The sequence below is a fragment of the Dysidea avara genome, chromosome 11 (genome assembly GCF_963678975.1).
Source record: "Dysidea avara chromosome 11, odDysAvar1.4, whole genome shotgun sequence".
Classification (NCBI taxonomy): Eukaryota; Metazoa; Porifera; class Demospongiae; order Dictyoceratida; family Dysideidae; genus Dysidea; species Dysidea avara.
Genome location: NC_089282.1, coordinates 10703515 through 10723433, shown reverse-complemented (window position 1 = coordinate 10723433; position 19919 = coordinate 10703515). Strand labels below are relative to the sequence as shown.

At 36.7% G+C, this 19919-nt stretch overlaps 3 protein-coding genes across 3 annotated transcripts in view; 1 reads left to right on the top strand and 2 right to left on the bottom strand.

Annotated features, from left to right (window-relative positions):
- The window catches only part of LOC136237997 (uncharacterized), a 294291-nt gene that overhangs the window by 207718 nt on the left and 66654 nt on the right, over positions 1-19919 (bottom strand). The gene's annotated exons all lie outside the window — the stretch shown is intronic.
- Positions 86-6268, bottom strand: LOC136238002 (uncharacterized). Its single transcript, XM_066028311.1, has 5 exons — positions 6140-6268; positions 1672-1762; positions 1476-1603; positions 408-477; positions 86-357 (listed from the first exon to the last, which is right to left on the bottom strand). The coding sequence occupies exons 1-5, from the start codon at positions 6183-6185 to the stop codon at positions 234-236; spliced, it is 459 nt and encodes a 152-aa protein (XP_065884383.1). The 5' UTR covers positions 6186-6268; the 3' UTR covers positions 86-233.
- Positions 6251-19919, top strand: part of LOC136237995 (uncharacterized) — a 174129-nt gene continuing 160460 nt past the window's right edge. Inside the window, exons 1-5 of the mRNA XM_066028296.1 lie at positions 6251-6338; positions 6404-6457; positions 8244-8291; positions 19145-19231; positions 19495-19546. Coding sequence (XP_065884368.1) covers positions 8267-8291; positions 19145-19231; positions 19495-19546 — 164 coding nt within the window. The 5' untranslated portion in view covers positions 6251-6338; positions 6404-6457; positions 8244-8266. The remainder of the gene's footprint in view (positions 6339-6403; positions 6458-8243; positions 8292-19144; positions 19232-19494; positions 19547-19919) is intronic.

Sequence of the window (19919 nt, the reverse complement as noted above, 5' to 3'; positions counted from 1 at the left end):
CTCTTCTTTTCTTGATGTACTCAAATGGATTCTGTTATATTTCATTGGAAAAAAAAAAACCATGCACGCATGATTTGGGCTTCCTATGTTATTGGAACACATGTATGGCTCTCTAATATGTGATTAGCATTATTATAATTAATAGTACATTGAAAATAATAAAACAGTACTATGAGGAAAAATATACATTTGCTATAGTAATGCTAGAGAAATCCACAAAAAAATATAATTTGTTATGATGACTTCGCCTGCTTTGATTCAAGGTAAGTTGTAATGATAGAGTTAAACATTTTGAATTCAATCCTGTCATCGTCTGGTTGCAATAATGTTTTCAACAGCTCCCCTTTGTCTAAATCACTGCATATAAAAAATAAATTTACTGCATAAATAGCTATAGGATTGATAACCTGAATAGTCTTCGTAAAAATCCATTGAAAGTAATTCCAATAACTCCGTCTTGAACATGATTCCATGATTCTATGTACATGAGTACCAAAACAATTGTTATATCAGAAATTGAACTAATTTTGCATTATATATATATATATATTTTTTTTGTAACAATTCTGCATGACAGGTCTTATTTTACAATTTTATTAACCTGAAAATCAGAAAGTTTCCATAGTCCATTCTTGTACTCTAAACTACATGCACAACTATGAAAGAGTGGCAGAGGTTTGTAGAAACTGATTAAAATATGGTACAATCAAGATACTCCAATAGAGCAGTCAATCACTCACTTTTAGACCTCTAAAAACTGCAAGTAGCTACTTAGATTACTTATAACAATGATCTCCAGGGAGGAAGGTGTTACTATGGACAGCCACATACTATAGGAAAATCTATATGGAGTATTTAGGGATGCAATGCCAATTTACAGCCATTTGTGATTTTTCCATTGCTAACCACCAGAAAACATTGATATATTCCTGTTCTAAGAGTGATAGCTATATGATTATCTTGAGCACAACATGAGTTTAAGGTACAGTTTGCTTTGATTGTCAATTAAGGAATCCTATACTTGTTATTAAAAACGACAGTGTCTTGTAGTCATTAGCTGTCTTCATTCAGCATGGAACCTGATGATACAGATCTTAGCTCAAAGTTAGCTTAAGGATAATCATTCTGGCAACTGTTAGTTCCTTTAATCATGCGGTGCTCCAGTCAGAAAATAATTCAAGTTTTGGTGACCATCAATAATAACCATGACTACCAAAATTCACATGAGCAGTTCCAGGAATTTTGGTGACTGGTTTCTGGTACATGTCAAAATTTGTGGGGGTCTTGCATGCATGCTCTCACAGGAACTTTGGTCCAATTCATATGCAATAATTATGTAACCAGGACTGTGAGAATAAATAGACTACTCTTTCAAACTTTCATAGGCTATAACTTTTTAATACCAATATGCTATGACCACACTCATCACAGTATACGCCACACACAAAATCATGCATAACAATTTCTATAACAACCTTCACTGTTTAATAGAAGAAAACATTCATAAATAACATCTGAAGCATCAGTACTATCACTACAACTTTGTAGTAGTGAAACTGCCTTCTGTACAGGGTCCACTGGTGGACGTGTCAGCTTTTCAAAACTGTAGTAGTTTAGGAAACTAACATTACATGCCTACATACATCAAGCTAATTACTTTAATAAGGATACTGATCTGATAAAAATAATAGAGGATCATCTGGTTGATCTTCTACCAACTGTTGAAGGACATCTTGTACTGCAGCCAATACTTTGGTACGTTCTGAAAGACCATATATTGTGATGCTTATAACAGTAAAGTTAAATTGATGTTCCTAAACATTGCATGGTAATGGTATCTTCTAAATAGCTTTATATCCCAGTGAAGCTATACTTTAAAGAATTTACTTGGACAGTAGGGTATAGTTATTGCCCAGGCAACAACTGCCATAATTATTCATGTTGGACAATATGGTAGTTATTTATTAAAATGTGTAATGTTGGCAGTCATCAAAAATGAGTGTTAGCATAACATGCTTACGATGAAGCCATATAATTGAAAATTACTTGTAATGAAAGAGACCACAGTATAATTAAAATAGCCAATTTACCCATTACGAGATAAAATTAACACCATATTATAAACATGGCGCCATGTATGGAGATGGGGCTCAAATCATCAGAATCCTTGATGAAATGCTATTCAAGGATGTGCAAGAGTTTATGCATAGACAAAGGGAAAGAAAGCTAGAGTCTTGTATTGCCAAATTTACATGTTCAGGTATAATAATATCAAGACACACAGTATAGTGTGTTGTGTGGCCAAGAAAGCCAGTGCACCACACCATGAGTACATTAACAGGAAGAGAGAAAACATCTTTTTTTCATGCATGATAGCTAGCTCCATGGCCCCTTCTCTAAAGCACACCATTTTTGCATTATAGCTGTCCGCCAGGTAGGGTAGGCCAAACAGCAAATTTGACTAAATTCACAACAGCCATTTGCGAGGTATGGGCATTCAAAGTTTCAATTATTTTCTGTTTTTTCTTCTTGTGCCATATGGGGCTTTGCACACTTTGCAAAAATTGCTATAAAATGTAAATGCGTATTTCGATTGCCTTGATCTTGGCACAAATGAAAGGTGAATTCACGTACCAAGTTAGCTGTGAATCTCATTAATATCCAAGGAGTTATGAGCATTTATTCACGTTAAAATATCAACCTTTTGTCACGGCTACAGGATTAACCAAGTATGGGAATAACATGAAAATTGGTGTGTACATAGGCTTAACATCATTCATAGTGCCTTTTGATAGTTTGAACTACAAAGTTATAAAGCAAAAACTAAACAAGTGTAAAATTGTGGGATCGAGATGCTCTAATACAGAGCAGTCACCGCAACGTAACAAAAATGTCGAAGAAAGCTTACCAGAGTTCAAACCAGGGACTTCTGTACCTAACACCCATATCCTTATCTTGGCTGATCACCTCACTTAATTTCTGCATTATAAATGAAAAATATAAACATTTGTAATATATAGATCTACCGATAGAAGTATTGGATTGTTCTAGAACATTCTATGTATGTTTTATTAGAAGTCCTCAAAAAAAAATGCGGACTTTAGTAGAGTACTACAACAATATTACTAAATATGGAAGTAAAATCATGCAATACAATACATTTATATCTGTCGTCAACAATCATCATTACGTCTGTATAGAAAAGAAGAAATGTAGTAAAAACAAACCCCGAAGTCAGCCATAGACTAGTTTTTGGGCCTTAAAGTACAAAAAGAAGTGAAATCCACACAAAAACAGCCAATCTGTGTAAAAAATGGTGCTGCTTTAAAACGCCTGGGTGAAAAAAGTTGTGGAAAATGCACACAGCCATTATTAAAATTTATTAGTAGTAACAACATTTGCCAATTGGCTGCCACCTTTGATTTCGCTTTCTTCACCCAGGCTAATTAAGGTTGCACCATTTTTTTTCACAGTTTGGCTGTTTCTGTGTGGATATTGATCACCACAGAAAAAACCAGTTAATCAATTACTACAGACAAATTCTTAATTAGTACGATAGAATGACACCAAATTTGGAAAATTCAGTGGAAAACAACATGCCTCATAATTTGGGATTTCCCCAACTGGGTAATTAAACTCTCCATTAGAAAAATTTACGGAATGTATATTTCAATCAACTAGTTCCACCAATTAAGCTAATGTTGTAAAGTTGTTTTAATGCATAATTCCTAAGAGTTATTTGTGAAAAGGGGTCTTCCACACACATCCAAGTCCATGAACTTGGAGACTATAACTTAATTTCCAAGAGACATAGTGTAGGACCATAAGTCGTGCACCATCATAACTCGTGCAGTTCCCACTTCTCTATGTTACGCTCCATAAAAATATGGAAATTACTGTCTTCTGACCATGTTTGATGAACGGTAAGTTGCGCGAAACATGTGATCTCCTGCTGAAAAAATTGCACAGAAAAGTATAGGACATTAGGCCAGGAAAAGTGTGTGACTTAAGGTGTTCTATTATGTCACGAAGGAAGCACCATTATCAGTAATAGAAATTATCATTATAATCAGTACCTGCCATGGCCAATCATTGAACACTTGACTGGGCAACACTACTACGTGAACCAGCTTTCTAAGCACCAGAAATTGCTCCATACATTTTAGACGCGTGACTTAATGTGTCACTGCATGGCTTTCGGTAACTTTTCATGTTTAAAAATGCTTTATAGCACACAGAGCTATCCATGCCCTGGGGTTGACTAGTCACGTGTATCAAGTGTGGATGACATCACTAGTCATACAGTAATGTTATAAGCAGTGATGCAAAAAGCGCATGACTTACAGTCTCTTGCGCTACAAACCTGAAACTTTCTCAATCTATCAAGCTATGTTGGTGCTCACTATACTGAGCAAGTTCAAGGAAATTGCTTTTTTCAATCAGAAGTTATGTATCTTCAAAGTTGGTAATTAGATGATGTGTGTGTAGAATACCCCTATTGGAAATCCAGTCACATATAGCCATAGCCACATGCATGAATATAAGTACAAAATTGTAGAGCAATTATAAGTATTTATTGGTTATTACATAGCTCCTTTGGCTATGGTATCAGATCGGTAGGTATTTTTCTGGAGCACTACTTTGTCTTATATCATCATCATTGTATCTGCATCCTCAAAGCCAGTTTATGGTTGAATTTAGGGTATTTACAATACAAAATAATTGAATTCATGCAAAAACAGCCAAGCTTTGTATAAAAAAACTGGGAACGCCTTCAACAGCCAGACCAAAAAGGTTGTGAAATCAAAGGTAGTGGCCAGAGGAGGTAGGACACGATGTCACAATAATTGTGTGACGTATATGTACTGTTCATTTTTAGCATAGGGTCTAGTTCTAGTAAATCGTGAAGCATAGTGCTTATGATCAAAAACTAGTGGAGAAATTGTTTCATGTGTTGAGCTTCATTGAGCTCCAGTGATTTTACAATGAACTTTGCAATAGAGCATTGTTTAGAAAAATTCTGATCTTATTTTCAGGTACCTGTTATTATTATTATTGTTTTCTTAGTCATTAGATGCAAGTAGCCAGTATGGTTAGTTTTTCATCATGTAATTATCATTGGAATTCAATTACATTACACGAATTCAAATCATGTGTTATGACACCATGTCCTACCCCCCTGGGTAGTGGCCATGAAATGGCTGCAGTGATGTTAACAGCAAAATTTGTTATCATTAACACCATATATTGCAGCCATTTTAGGGTTGCCACCTATGATTTCACAACCTGTAGCTGGCACATGGGATTTGAAGGCAACACCCTTTTTATACAACTTGGCTGTTTTTGCATGGATCAATCGTAAATCTCTGCATGGTGTTATTTACATCAAAGCATTACGTTTAGGGTGTTGAATAAACGGTATGTTGCGAATGCACCTGCTTATAGCCATAAAGGATCTATGGTATCTCCGAACTGAAAATTAAGCTGCTGGAGGACCAGTTCCAACTGGGGATCACAAGCCACCAGTGTCAGCCTTGCTGTTCGGTCTTTTTATATGGTGCAAAATAAAAGGGTGCCTAAATGCAAATGGGTAATTTAAACTGTCCAGTGCTAAACTGGATACAGCTATGTGCGGATAGTGACGGTGTGCGCCGCCTTTCTAACTGCTTCCACTTGTGTCGGCACTGGCTATAGTATGTTCACGTTGAGCTGAATCCTCAAAAACATTTAATAACTCATGGATGTAATTACACACGATCTTGAAATTTGGCTCATTTGTAGTACTGCTTGACCCACTAAAAATGTTTCAAAATCTTTTTGTCCAAAACGTTTGACATAATTAATATTTACGGCCAATCAAATTTTCACAATACATTTCCTATGGGGAAACCATATAACTACAGTTTCCATTACAACCCTTTCCCGAACTTGTAATGGAGCCAAACCGTACGTGTCTGTTGTTGACACCTTTGCTGTTACCAATAATCATTTGGTTGGCTGAAATGTTAACTCTGTTGAGAAAAAAATTCTACTTTAAATTTTTCAGGATTCAGCTCAACCATATATATATATATATAGTACGTTGCTTTCCATATCTGAAATCCTTCGAACAACATAGATTACACTCATTACTACTGACCTAGATAACTCTTGTGTTCTGCCGTGTTTTCCTGTGCCTGGGACATAAAAGCTTCGATTGCAGCGAGGTCTCTGGTAGCGAGAATGTTGGACAATTAAGGATGTGGGCGGTGACCTGCGTATTCTAATATTTTACTTAACTACTTGGATCGATGAAAACAGATGGAAATTTCAGCTATTCACGGTTGTGATGCCACATGGTCAGTATCCAAGCAAATTCTAATTGCGAGCTAATCAGTTATTTGGAATTACTTTCGATCCACAGCGTGAGTATCTCTGTTCCAGGAAGTGTCAAGACGGTACTGTTACCTTAAGCAGAGTAAGAAATTTATATAAAGCTCGAGACAAGCTGTACCAGTATACGTACGTAATGCATGCAATATGTATGAGATGTGGCGTATAACCACTCTCATCATATATAACTACTTCAGCCATAGCTATACTGTAGTTAAGTGGGGGTTGCGACCCTCTACAGCTAATATCAAAACTTGTCGCTACACCCGAAGAGGGTCAAAATACAATTTTACACAACATCTATTTATAGCTAGTTTGTAGTAAAACAGCTTAAAATCAACTCATGTCATATTTGCAGCCAGTTAAACATATTATACTAACCCCAGGGGTTAGTATATCTATGGTTAAACATGTTCATCTAATTTGATGGTTCCAAAAAACAAGTTGATCGATTCGAAACGCATTGTTTCTTGTCCTATGTAAAAATACATGTATCATTTTATATAAATGCAAAAGACACAAAAAGCAGTTATCAGCGCACATAATCTCTAGCAGCAAAATAAAGCCCTTTCGGAATTGCTTTATGCAATGCCACTTGAAGATTTTGTTTTAACATTAATTACCATGGTGACCTTTATTCACTGTTGATTATCCATTCCATACCAATTTCTTGTTGTATCATATACCCCAGGTAGGAATCCCCCCTCCCCCCCCAAAGCAGCTTGTTACACCACTGGAAAATAAATCCATGTTATTACCATGCATTTGCCATGGTCCCCGTGAACATACCCAATTGGTATTTTACATGGGTAATGAGATATGTATGGAATAAAATAATGTACCCATGTACAGCTTCGTGGGTTTGTATACATGCACGACCTATGAAAAAGCTGCAAAGTCATATGCATGAAAAACCCATGAATATATTTCATAGGCTTTCCACAGGTTTTTGATAGGAGTGACTTCACAGGTTTTTCATGGGTATGCATGCATACATACCCATGAAAACTTACTCTTTCATGGGTACATTATTTTACTCCATGCGTATCATGGGTATTTCATTACCCATGAAAAACATCAATTGCGATTTTCATGGGTATATACATTTACAGGGATCATTGGGACTTCATAGCAATAGCATGGATTTACTTCCAGTAGTGTTACTCTGAACCAAATTTAACTTGCTAAACTGACTGACTGTCATTCTATTTGTCACAGCTTAGTGATTATATTAGAAACATACGGTTTTTGTTCAGTCTATTGCTTTGCTGAATTATGTACCTGAACACATAATCTGGTAATACAAAGTTCTGCCCTTTGGGAGGCAGGCCACCTTTTTGATAAACTCTTCCCCCCTTTGAAATAGTTTAAAGAGAAGCATCAGGAACAGTACAGTAACAACCTGAGATTGTCTCATTTACTCAGGTAGCTGAGAATACACAAGAAGCAATCTAAGGGAGTCCAAAATACAAACAATTTCCTGGTGGGCATGCCTCCACACCTCCCTAGATGCTTACCCTTGAGGATGAACTTTATTTTGCCCCCCCCCCCCCCCCCCTCCCTTCCAAGTCATTTCCTAGATTAAGGCCTGGTTCTGCCTTTTCTCTTGATCACTGCACTAACTCCTACACATCACGGAATTCGCCCTTCATCAAGGAATTCGCCCTTCATCAAGGATTCTGATAAGCCATATTAGATCTCCATAAATTACAGTATGTGAAAGTTATAACAATGATTTTAATAAATGGTATTTTTGTGTATCTTTTACCTTATGGCTGGATTTTAAATTTATGGTTAAGTTGACAAATGTTTTAATATGTAGTACAGTGCATGTGAAGTACTACGCTTAAGTGCTATTACTCATTGTGTAGGAAGAATTTAATAAAAATACAATATGGAGTCTACTGCTAAAGAAAAAGGTTTGTGTATATGTGATGCTGGTATTTCAGTTTATGTTAACACTGTACTGTTCACATATGGATTCAATGTTATACGTATGTATTACTTACAATCCACAGTGAAACTAGCATTTGCCATTACCTCTACACTGTGACCTCCATGTGTACGTAATTAGCAACTTACCAAAAAGTAAAACTATATAATTATAAATCATTGTTGACTGGTTGAATTCTAGTTGTCATGCCTTGTTAGCATTAATGCAGGGACAGTTTTAAGGGGGTGTTTTAGTTTCTGACATTCTTTTATCCCAACTTCTAAATGTTATACAGCTGGATAATTGTGGTCTCAGTGTATAGGTTGGTTAAGAAGATATACTATTTTGAGCAAAGCTTATACCTACTTTTGTAGTATACCCAAAATTCAAGCATTTGTGTCTCCTAATTATGCATTAATGCATTAATATCCTTTGCAAAATACAAAAATACTGATGTAATCTCGTCATCTTAAGCCTGTTAAGTTTCAGTAACCATAATTCAGGTTTGTAATGATGGCTTTTAATAGTTTTATTACGTTTGCAAATCAAAGATTATAATAGTCTACTACAATCTTTGATTTGAAAAAGTAATAAAACTATTAAAAGCCATCATTACAAACCTGAATTACATGTTCTTATTGCTCAAAAAGCTGTGGGGCAGTCCACATAGCTAGAAACCTATAGTCACTTGTTTTTACCAATTATGGCTCACAAAGGATACTAGTATAAAATACTAGTAGTTTTTTTTAGTTTTTATACTAGTATCCTTTAAAACTATATATACTAGTATCTTTTTAAACTACTAGTATTTTAAAAAATGCTAGTAGTTTTTAGTAGTTTTTTACTAGTATCCTTTGTGGGCCATAATTGGTAAAAACAAATGACTATAGGTTTCTAGCTATGTGGACTGCTGCAGAGCTTTTTGAGCAACAAGAACATGTGTACTTGAAATTTGACTACTTAGATCATGATGTAAGAGTCATAGTGTCACTTAAAGAGTTCAGCAGCTAGACAAAAGTAGCATATTAGCAATGATGGAGGGAGTTGTTGGAAGCAAGGGAGGGCTTGACTAGGGTATAGATTCATAATCTCTGGCAACTTAAAGTCTCATTTTTATAGAATTGTATATGAACCATGTTATAATTATCTGGCCAAGAGTATTTAAGATTTTGTTAAGCTAGTACCTGCAGTTATATATATGCCATCTCAATTATGTTTAGTCTACAAAATTTATAAGCAGTACAAACAAAGGGAATTTATGTGCTTGTTGAAGTGTTGGTGTAGAGGTGAGATACATGGATTGAGAGAGATAACAAGGCCAATCCCAAGTTGAGGTAATGATTTTTATAGGTTTTAAGGACATACTTTTATTAATGTACTTTGATTTGGAATAGTCAGTAGTGAACATGAACATTCTATTAGAATATTTTAGTTTCATGTCTAGAATTATAATTTCAACCTGATGTCATTCTGAGAGGGGTTAGCCAATCAAGGAGTGCTGATTTAGCTGCCTAGCCCTCCCCCCTCTGCCACCTGTATGCAAATTAAATAGCTAGATGATCTTTCTCTACTTATTGGCTACACCTTTCAGTAGTTGATCCATGACCTGGCAAGGTAGTCACAACAAGGTAACTAGGTACAATAAACAGAAGGCTGGGAGTTATAATACCAGAAGTTGTACATAGCAAAATTTACATGCAGGTCCTAAATTGCTCTAATAGAAAATTATACACAAAAGCTCTTGGCAAGGCGACAAGAGTTCTTTAATACAGGCCCACCACTAGGCATGCCACTGTGCATACCAACTGGATGACTGGGCTCACTGGGCCAGTGTTATGTATTACAATTCAACTCTATGGTGCTTCTTTAGTTGTACAGTAGGACCTCCATTATCCGAACACCTGTGTGTCAGTTTGATCGTAAAAGTCTTCAGACAACTGAATTTGTTTGGATTAATGAAGCCCATTCATTGCTATGCAGAGTTATGTTCGACTACACATATGCTTACTCTAATAGAACGTTCATCTAATGATGAAATACTCTAATAAAGCAGTCACTTATACTGTTCAGATAATTTAGGGTTTGGATAATCAAGATTTGGATAATTGAGGTCCTACTGTACACTGGGATGGAGAAGGGTTGTAAATGCTCCATAAAGGTATGTTTCATTGTATAAATATCTCTAAACAGCATTGTTGTTTTGAGGCTGCAATTTTCTTTGGGGTGATCCCTACTACAAGGCCTCCATGTGTCACATCACCTTGATTTTTCTATTTTTAATTTAAATTTGTACAAAACTGAGTTGGTTGGGTCCAAGCAACCATTTTTCAAGTAGGTGTGGAATTTAATTTGTAATTTTTGCAAAATGATTGTGATACTCTAATAGAATAGTCAGTTGCTCTTCATAAAGCTAAAATTCGAGGCTTTCCATAGGTGTAGACCCCTTAGAAAGAGCACGGTATAAATCCTATAGCAAATATATATTTGACAGCCGTCTAGACCAGTGCCCCACCCCCTAATGGAGAAAATCCATTCTTTACCAAAACTGCATTTGTGACTGGATTTGACAAAACCAGGCTTCCACACTCATCCAATTCTTCGACTTTATTCACTTGTAACTTGACTAGTAAGTATACTATTCACGTACAATTTTCAAATAATTCTCTCATTGCTGTATGCAATAACGCTTTGAAAGTGATAGCTTATTCCAACATTGAGTTATGGTCCTTCAAAGTCACAAATCTGGATGTGTGTGGAAGCCTGGTTTTATCAAATCCAGTTGTGACCGAATTTGGAAAATCGTTGATCTACACACAACAGTATGTTTGTAATAAAACATGTTTAAAAACAATTTTTAAGTTCCAGAAAAAAATTATGAAAGTTTTATCACTTCACTGGTGGGTTAATTAACACTCAATGGATAAATCCTGGGCATTATTGAGTTACAGACACGTTGTGGTGACAAACCTTGGGAAAAAACTCTACCTTGGTGGACTCACAAATTCATGGTGAATACCGTACACCATTGTATCAGTAAGTTATGATGAGTGCCTGTAGATTATTTTCTTGATGGGTACTTTACATTAGTGCTATGAACCTGCAGAGTTTACCAAAACTGGTTATTGGAAGGTGAATAATTGGATATTGACCAGTTATTGTCTGATTGTAAATTAGCAGACATAATGGTACTCAACATGCCTTAGGGTGGTACCAAAGTGACCATCAACATCCTGCCTTACAATAACAGTTATTACAATCACATATTTACACATGCTTTGAGGTTATGTTATGATGTTAACACTTGTCAGCAGGGGTAATTTATGGTTTACCAAGTGGGTGGGCAAAACCTGTTAAAAGGCTTCTTAGCCAATAATTGGCTTGACCCAGTAACCTGGTTTTTCCATACCAGTTCGCTGTACATATCGATTTGTTTGCTTGTCCAGCTGTCTAGTGCTGTTTTTCCCACACTACTGAACTTATGAAACTGCAATTTAGCCAGTCCATTCCTCTGTCCCTATAGACAAATAAGAACCAATAAAAATGTGTCTAAAATTAGGTCACAATGATACGATACGATACGATACACTGTGCACATTGTAGAAGAACCCTACATCCAATTAAATCCAATAAGTTTTCATAGTCAAGTACCAGCTGTATTGCTATATAACAAGCTTAAAGAGGTAACCAATCCAGTGCAAGTTTAATTAATTACGTGGGAGGGTGAAGTTTTTTCAATAGTGTACTACCAGCTATTTCTCTATTACACTGTTACATTACTAAAGAGTATAGGAATCTGGTAGACAACCCAGCTATGCTGTTAAGTTGCAAAAAGCCAGACCTTCATAATACTGTTATTTTCCTGATTGCACTAACTGTCAATGTGTGAGGTATCACGATACAGAATGAGTATCACAATATTTCAATATATCAATCTGCATCACACATCACCACTTAAATAGTTATATGGCTTGTATTTTGACATGCCTGCAGACAGTGCAGTATGTTATCCAACCAACACACACATACACACACATGTACACGCGCACGCACGCACGCATGCACACACACACACCATGAGAGTACTGTATATTTGAAGTGAACTATCTACAGTCAGGCCCTTGCAAGAGGCTGGGTATGCATATGAAAAACTAGTCCTTATATTAGAAACTTACATCAAGACTCACGGTAGTGAGTCGCGCAGCCAGTAAAGCAGAAACGCGTGCCGCAGACAATAAATGACGCGACCACTACACGTGAGGATTTTACAGGAACGAACATTGTCAAATTTGGCCTTCCTGTAACTCACCCGTCACTTACGCTATCCCTCTGAAACTCTAGAGTTGAACTCATCATGCCACCACCACACAAACAGTGAAGCAAATCCATGCTGATTGTTTCGTGATCGAGATTGGGGATGTTTCGTTTTTTTGTTTGTTTTTATTTTATTTTTTATCGCATGCGGTTAGACGCAACCGCAGGTGTGTGCCTTGCATTCCTTTGTGCATTCCGAACATTGATTGCCCTGCTATTGCTTCAGTATTCTCTCAATCACCTCAAGATTCACATCATCGATTTCACCATACATCATTATCCTACAGTTGTAGTTTCAGTACCAAACGAAGTTTCAGTCGTTCTCAGTCGACCTAGAGGCCAAATACAAAACCCATATTGTTGTTTTCCGTAATACTCACTTGGCATGTAGGGCAATGTGTCTTTAAACTGTTCTAAAAGTTTCGTTGAGATGGAAACATATATTCATATGTTTTCGAGAATGGCTAGTTTGAAATTTGAATTTAATCGCCCCCATGTAATTTGTTCTCTGTAAGAATTTAACTCGGGATTTAAAGAATGACGCAGAGCACAACTGCGGTCACTGGTTATTGATGAACTGGCGCTGTGTGTAGTTAATCAGTGCATGTAGCTACAAAGAACTAGTGTGCTGCCATAGATTGTAGTCTATAATCTATGGTGCTGCATACCATCGTTCGATTTGAAATTTGAATTTAGTCGCCCCCACGTAATTTGCTCTCTAAGGGCGCAGCTTAAAGAATGACACAGACCACAACTGCGGTTACCAGTTGTTGACACAAGCTGTGAGTAATTAGCACATGTAGCTAGCCTAAAAGGAAGTGTGCAAACCACCTGATAATTTACAATTGTCACCATGCATTTTATATAGCACCCCACACAAAATTACACAAGTAATTACAACATACAGAGGACACATGAATACAATAATGTAAGAATTGTGCAATAATGACTGTGATATAACTGCTATGAAAATCTTCTACAGTGGCCCGCCATGGTAGCAAGTCTCACTCGATGGCATGCATATTCATCCAAACACAATGGGAGTAACGAGTAAGTGCAATGACAACAAGTTGGTATGACTCCATTTGTAGAATCCAGATGAGTGGGTGTGGCTCCAGTGTGTCTAAACAGTTAACAAACATTCCTGTTATAAATATGTGCTAGAGTTGCAATATAATAGTATAGTATTTAAATACAACAATACATAGTCTCCACTATCAAACGACACTAAGTGGAGGATATTGTTGCATCTCTAGTATGTACACTCCATCAGTACAACCTGTCTTAATGGCCACAAGTATAGAAAGACAACCTCTCTTGAAAAGCCAATTCCAAATTGAGAATTTATACAGTGCTACCTGCTTATTGAGCGAAGGAATAAACAAGTTCCACCGTAATTTATACACGTGATCTGATCATGTATATCCTGTCAGTGGATGAGATCCACTTGGCCAGGACAAAATGTGACCTAAATGTCCTGGATGATCCATACTCAACCCACTTATGACCCAGTGGCACAATGGAACTGAGTATTTATAGAGAATACAATTCTAAGATGTCTGGACACATTATAACACATTACAACATGTACATACAAGACATACTACGTACCGTTTTAGCATTTCAAGTCACCACATTATGCACAGACCAGTCAACAATGCTTCATAGTGCCCATCAGTAAACCTGAAGAAGAAAAGTTACGAAAAATAAAAATTCACATGAGTACAGTGAAACCTCATTAATAGGGCCAGCTCTGGGACTGAAAATGTGGCCTGAATAACAAGGTGGCCTTATTAATGAGGTCATAAAGTACTGCTTAGCTATATTTGGGACCTACTAGAGGTGGCCAATATAATGAGGTGGTCTTATTAAAGAGGTGGCTGCTAAGTGAGGTTTCACTGTACATATAGTTAACAATGGTGAACAATATTAATGGTTAACAATATACACTGAAACCTTACCCAGGTCACTTCTTGTGGCAGATTGCTCTGTACACAAAATGACACATTCAGGGATTGTATTTAGATGGAGGATACAGTAACGCATTGTGACTTAAATACTCACGATGTGTCACTGCTAGGCAGTATCTGATATGGCTACCATATGCACGGCACTACCGAAGCACAACATCGCACTTGCTCGCACACACAATTTTGCTCAAGATTTTAAAAATTGATAATTAAGGGGCGTGGCAACTGTTTCACTCACAAGACTGTGTGGCAGCTGTTTCCCTTCTGTACAAGTGGCCACCAAGACAGGTCCACTGTGGATGAAAGCCAGGCATTAGATATTTGGTATTTCATGTGTTGAAGGCATTCCAGGGCTCTGGTAGTCTCAAATCTCACCACAGTTTAACTCAGGCAGTGTTGTGGTCACCACTAACCACTGGAATGCTGTATTATGTTCATCTTATGCTTGGCTACTATATAGTAGAACTGAAACGGATACTCTGAAAAATATATATTATCCTATGGATAATGACTTCATCACTTTCTTCATCAGGAGCTTGTAAGGACCAAAAGTGAAAGTTTTTACACTTTGGGCTGACAGCCAACTGTCTACGTCTGAAGCAGTGCCTTTGGTGTTCTAACAGATTGGCTGCCCCCTTGCTGTCAGCACTCACTGTCTCATACACTGTCACATACTAAATCCATCTCTATAGCCAGTTAGAACAGCATGCTTCTTACCATTTTAAGGTCGCAAAATGCAACCACCTCTTTAATAAGCTAGGTCAGAAAATTTTGTCCTTCCTGAATAATGACCAATTTTCACTGTACTTAGTGATTAGTGATCATGGAGGATTATTTATTAAGATACTAAGATATACAAACGCTACATCCTCTAAATATAGCAGTAAAATGTTTACCCTGGTCCAATGTCTAATAATCGTGAGAGACTCTACTGTACAAATACATGTTTTATCCGGCATGGTATGTGCTAATTGCCTTTTTACAATTAAGTTTTACAACACAAATCCCGTATGGAGGGAAACTTTGGCGCCGTTAAAATTCGGTGATTGACCATGGATTCGCCAAATTTTCCCCATCCAAATATTTTGGTGGCGAAGAAAATAGCAAACCAAGCCTCGAACTAATCAATTTTCTACTCGACCAAGGGATAGTGGGCCAGGCATTACGATAGAGCCAAGCCTGCCTCGACTACCTCACTAGCTAGCTAGTTACTGTACACGTGGTATCCTCGGAAAATTGCTGAGAGGCGTGACACTCTAGTTCTCGCTTCAGGCACAGCAATTAGTGATCTAATTAATTCAACACGGCGTGCGCTTTGCTAACAATTCGCCAAATTTTATTTCGCCAACAGTGATATTTTTCTTGATTCGCCAAATTTTCCCCCCTCCAAAGTTTCCCTCCGTACGGTACATGTATAGTTAAACTCACCAATTGTGTCTCAGTGGCACTAAATCCCTTCAACACGAAAAGACAAGCAATGAGACAACAGCCTCGCAAAGATTACAGTCTATTCTGGTGCATTTATTTAGTAGTAATATAATTTTAAAGGCGTTTATTTACAACAGGACATAATTACGGGTCCCTCTATTGTCTCTGTACATACTTGCCATTTCTCTACTATTCTCATTTCATTTCACAAGAGCTATGGGCAGGGGTGTGGCTTCTCTGCTTGAATTAGTCAATGCTTGAAGTAGATCGAGATACTCTAATAGAGCAGTCTATCACTCTAATAGAACAGTCACGTACAAGTGCTGTATTTTTATATTGTAAAGTCTGTAAGTAACTAGTAATTTAAACTATACAATCCAATGATAGGCAGAAGTTGTAACTATGCTGTAATATTGATTGCTGTGTTACAGCTGTTTTGTGACTGCTCTATTAGAGTATCTTGATCGTTTTAATGCAGTACAAGATGAAAGGCAAAGTGTTACTAAGGGTTTACTAGTTAAAATGGGTATTAGTTGACTGCAGTTGCATACCACTAACAGGGCTGCCCAGAGAAATTGGGGGGCCCAGGGCAAAGAGTTAAAGAGGGGTCCAGGGGCAAGGAAGGGTTCCACTCTGAATCACAACTTCAGCCTAACTGTAAGTCGAAGACCAAAAAAAAAGGTCATTACATGCTAACAATGACAATAGCTTCCCATCACCAATCATATCTCCTTAATTATAACTTGCTACACTGCTCCTCTGAAGAATGCTGTGACTGCTCTATTAGAGTATCTAGATCCTGACTGCTCTATTAGAGTAAATCGATGTTTCAAACAGGTATTCAAGGGGCCCTTGATGGGGCCTCCTAGGGCCCCTTTCAGGCTGGGGCCCGAGGCAAAATTCCCCAGTTGCCCCCCCTCCCCCTGTGGGTGGTCCTGACCACTAAAATTACAGTTATATATTAATATTCTGTCACTGTAATCTGGGGTTTCTGTCAAAACCATGGAAATTCACCTACTGTTATCAATAGTGTATGCTTATTCTAACAAAAGTATTGAAATCCCATCCAAAAACAGCGCATAGCTGTAAAAAAGTGTGCATCCAAGTAAAGCAGAGTTAACTGTGACAAAAAGTGATGATATCATAATGCAGCCATGTGCGAGGTGTGCAAGTTGTAAAATTAATATTAGCTAATCAGATAATACAATGTTATTGTTAAATTGTTAATGAGAACTATGTGATGCTGCTAGTTTTTAAGTGTGTGAGCATCTCTGATAGCAATAAATAGCCTTTCCTTTGTTCATAGCATTGCCGTATACAGGAAAGGCGGCCAAACTCAAACTATTTATTGCTATCAGAGATCTATACACATTGCTTTATTGAGAATCAAATTTGTGTGGCATTTATGAAGATGTTGACACACTTAAAAACTAGCAGTATCACATAGTTCTCATTAACACTTTAACAATAACATTGTATTATCTGATTAGCTAATATTAATTTTACAACTTGCACACCTCACACATGGCTGCATTATGATATCATTACTTTATGTCGCAGTTAACTCTGCTTTACTTGGACGTGCACTTTTTTTACAGCTATAAGCTGTTTTTGGATGGGATTACAGTTATCATAACCAACATTTTCTCCAATCACTAGCCCTGTAGCTTTTTATCACATAGAGTTGGCAATGCACTGTAACATTTACTGTAGATTGACATATCAACTATAACTATCAATAGTACAAATAATATTTGTACAGTGAATGAGGAGCATTTATACTAGTAAGTTTTCCAATAGCTTCTGGTTGTAGCTTACACTAGACCTAATAAAGGTAGTGAGTTTTGCAGCAAAAAAACAAACCTTAAATATTAAAGCGCAACCACTACAAGAATTTTTTACATGTACGTAGCACCATCCTCGCATGATCTTTACAATTTTAACACTTCAGCTCATGAAAACGTATGACAACCTTTCAACTCAATTCTAGTGACAAAAAACTTTTGTATTCATACTACATGTAAACTCGCCTAATATGAGTCAAATTAGTGTTGAGAAACTGAAATTCCAGGTATTACATACACCAGTGTTTTTTACATTTGTTGTAGTATTATGTCATTAGCAATAGGGGAGGCTGAGAAAATAAATAAAGAGCAAAATTGTATGACTCCATAATCCAAATTCAGGGATGCAAACAATGTTGGCTAGGGCATGTGCGACAGAAAAGAATCAGTCCTCCATGAAGTAAGCAATTCAAAATCATATCACAAGCAGTACCTTTGAAAAAGACTACCAGTTTCAATACATTTTGAAATTGTCAAGGAAATATGACATTGTATAGGAACAGTTCTTAACAGCAATATCAATTGCTTGCATTTTATAGGTTTCATTTAATATTATACCTTAGCTTCATCTAATGATTTCTCTAACTTCCTGTTGTAATATTAATGTAGACACTTGATCTGTAGTCTTTAATGGGATGGAATTATGTAGTAGTTATACCTTAGGGACAACTGCGTTTATATCAAGGAAAGCATGAATGCCTGTAGTATAAGTGGTATGTGCCACTTGGGTTAAGGTGTGGGAAACTGTTGGCACGCTTCATGAGTGTATTTACATTGTGCCATGTGAATTTTGCTAGAAACTACATAAGAATAACAACAAGGTGTTACTGTACTGAAGGTTCAAACATATGTATGTGTAACAATGCAAGCACATGAAAAGCTTGATTGTGGGTTTATTCAAACTCAACTATTTGATTGAAATTAAGTTTCAGCAGAATTGTGTCGTTTTGTGTACTGCTTTCTCTAGTTTCTAGACATTACATAATTGCACTTACACAGGTTCTGTGAAGTAGCATTGAGCACACAAGGAAATGATATTATATACTATTATATCGGGGGTGTCAGCATGAGTCTATATTGGGCTCTAGCTATAACAGTGCTGTAATGGTGGGTTTGTCCTTCCGCAACTTTATTCTGTTCATTCTTAAAGATTTCACTTCCATAACTAACATTGTATACTTACATGGACAGCTATTTATGTAAATAAATAAATATCCTTACACTTTAATAATATAGCAAGTTATTTTTGTGTAAAGCGAATATTCAATATGATAATGTATTGACAGAGTCTATGCAAGCATCAGCTTCTGGCAAGAAGAACCTTCCACCATCATATGCAGAAGCTCTTACACTATCAAGCAGCAAAAAATATGGTATGCGATTACATACTATTGCCTTTAAGGAAGACTACAGTATGTTTTATTAATCATGCGTTCCTTGTTATAGTAGGGATTAACACATTAGCTTAGACAATTGTGGGATTGGCACATGTCTAACCCATGATAACCAAAACATTACTAAATTAACAACTCACACTCAGGTTATTTACATTTAAATGTTACTGCACTGTGGTGCTTATCAAGAGTGTACAGTGTACTTATATGGTATCTTCAGTTAGCATAGTGTATTGTACTAGATAAAGCACTGCTGATAATCCAGCTATCATCGAGTCTTTATGATGCTAAAAGGTGAGTGTGTAATAATGTAATAGCTACATGTATAGTAGCTTATAGTAATTTGTATGATGATTACATACAGTACAAAGTTGTTTACCTGGTCACAGAAAATTGTATTTTAAATATTGGGTTGAAACATTGTAATGTTGTACATTGTGAATGACATCTAAAACATGTATGGATTTCTGTGAGTGCATGGTATGAATAATGATGTGGATGGTTATAATGACATTGGACTGACATGTCAAATGTGTGGTCAGTTACAAGAAAATGCAAATGTATGTAAGGTCACTTGTTTGGTAATGACGCATGGATGTACATATCAAGTGTTACTAAATGTGGTTTCATATGTTGCTATGTATGGTTTAAACGACATACAGAAGAC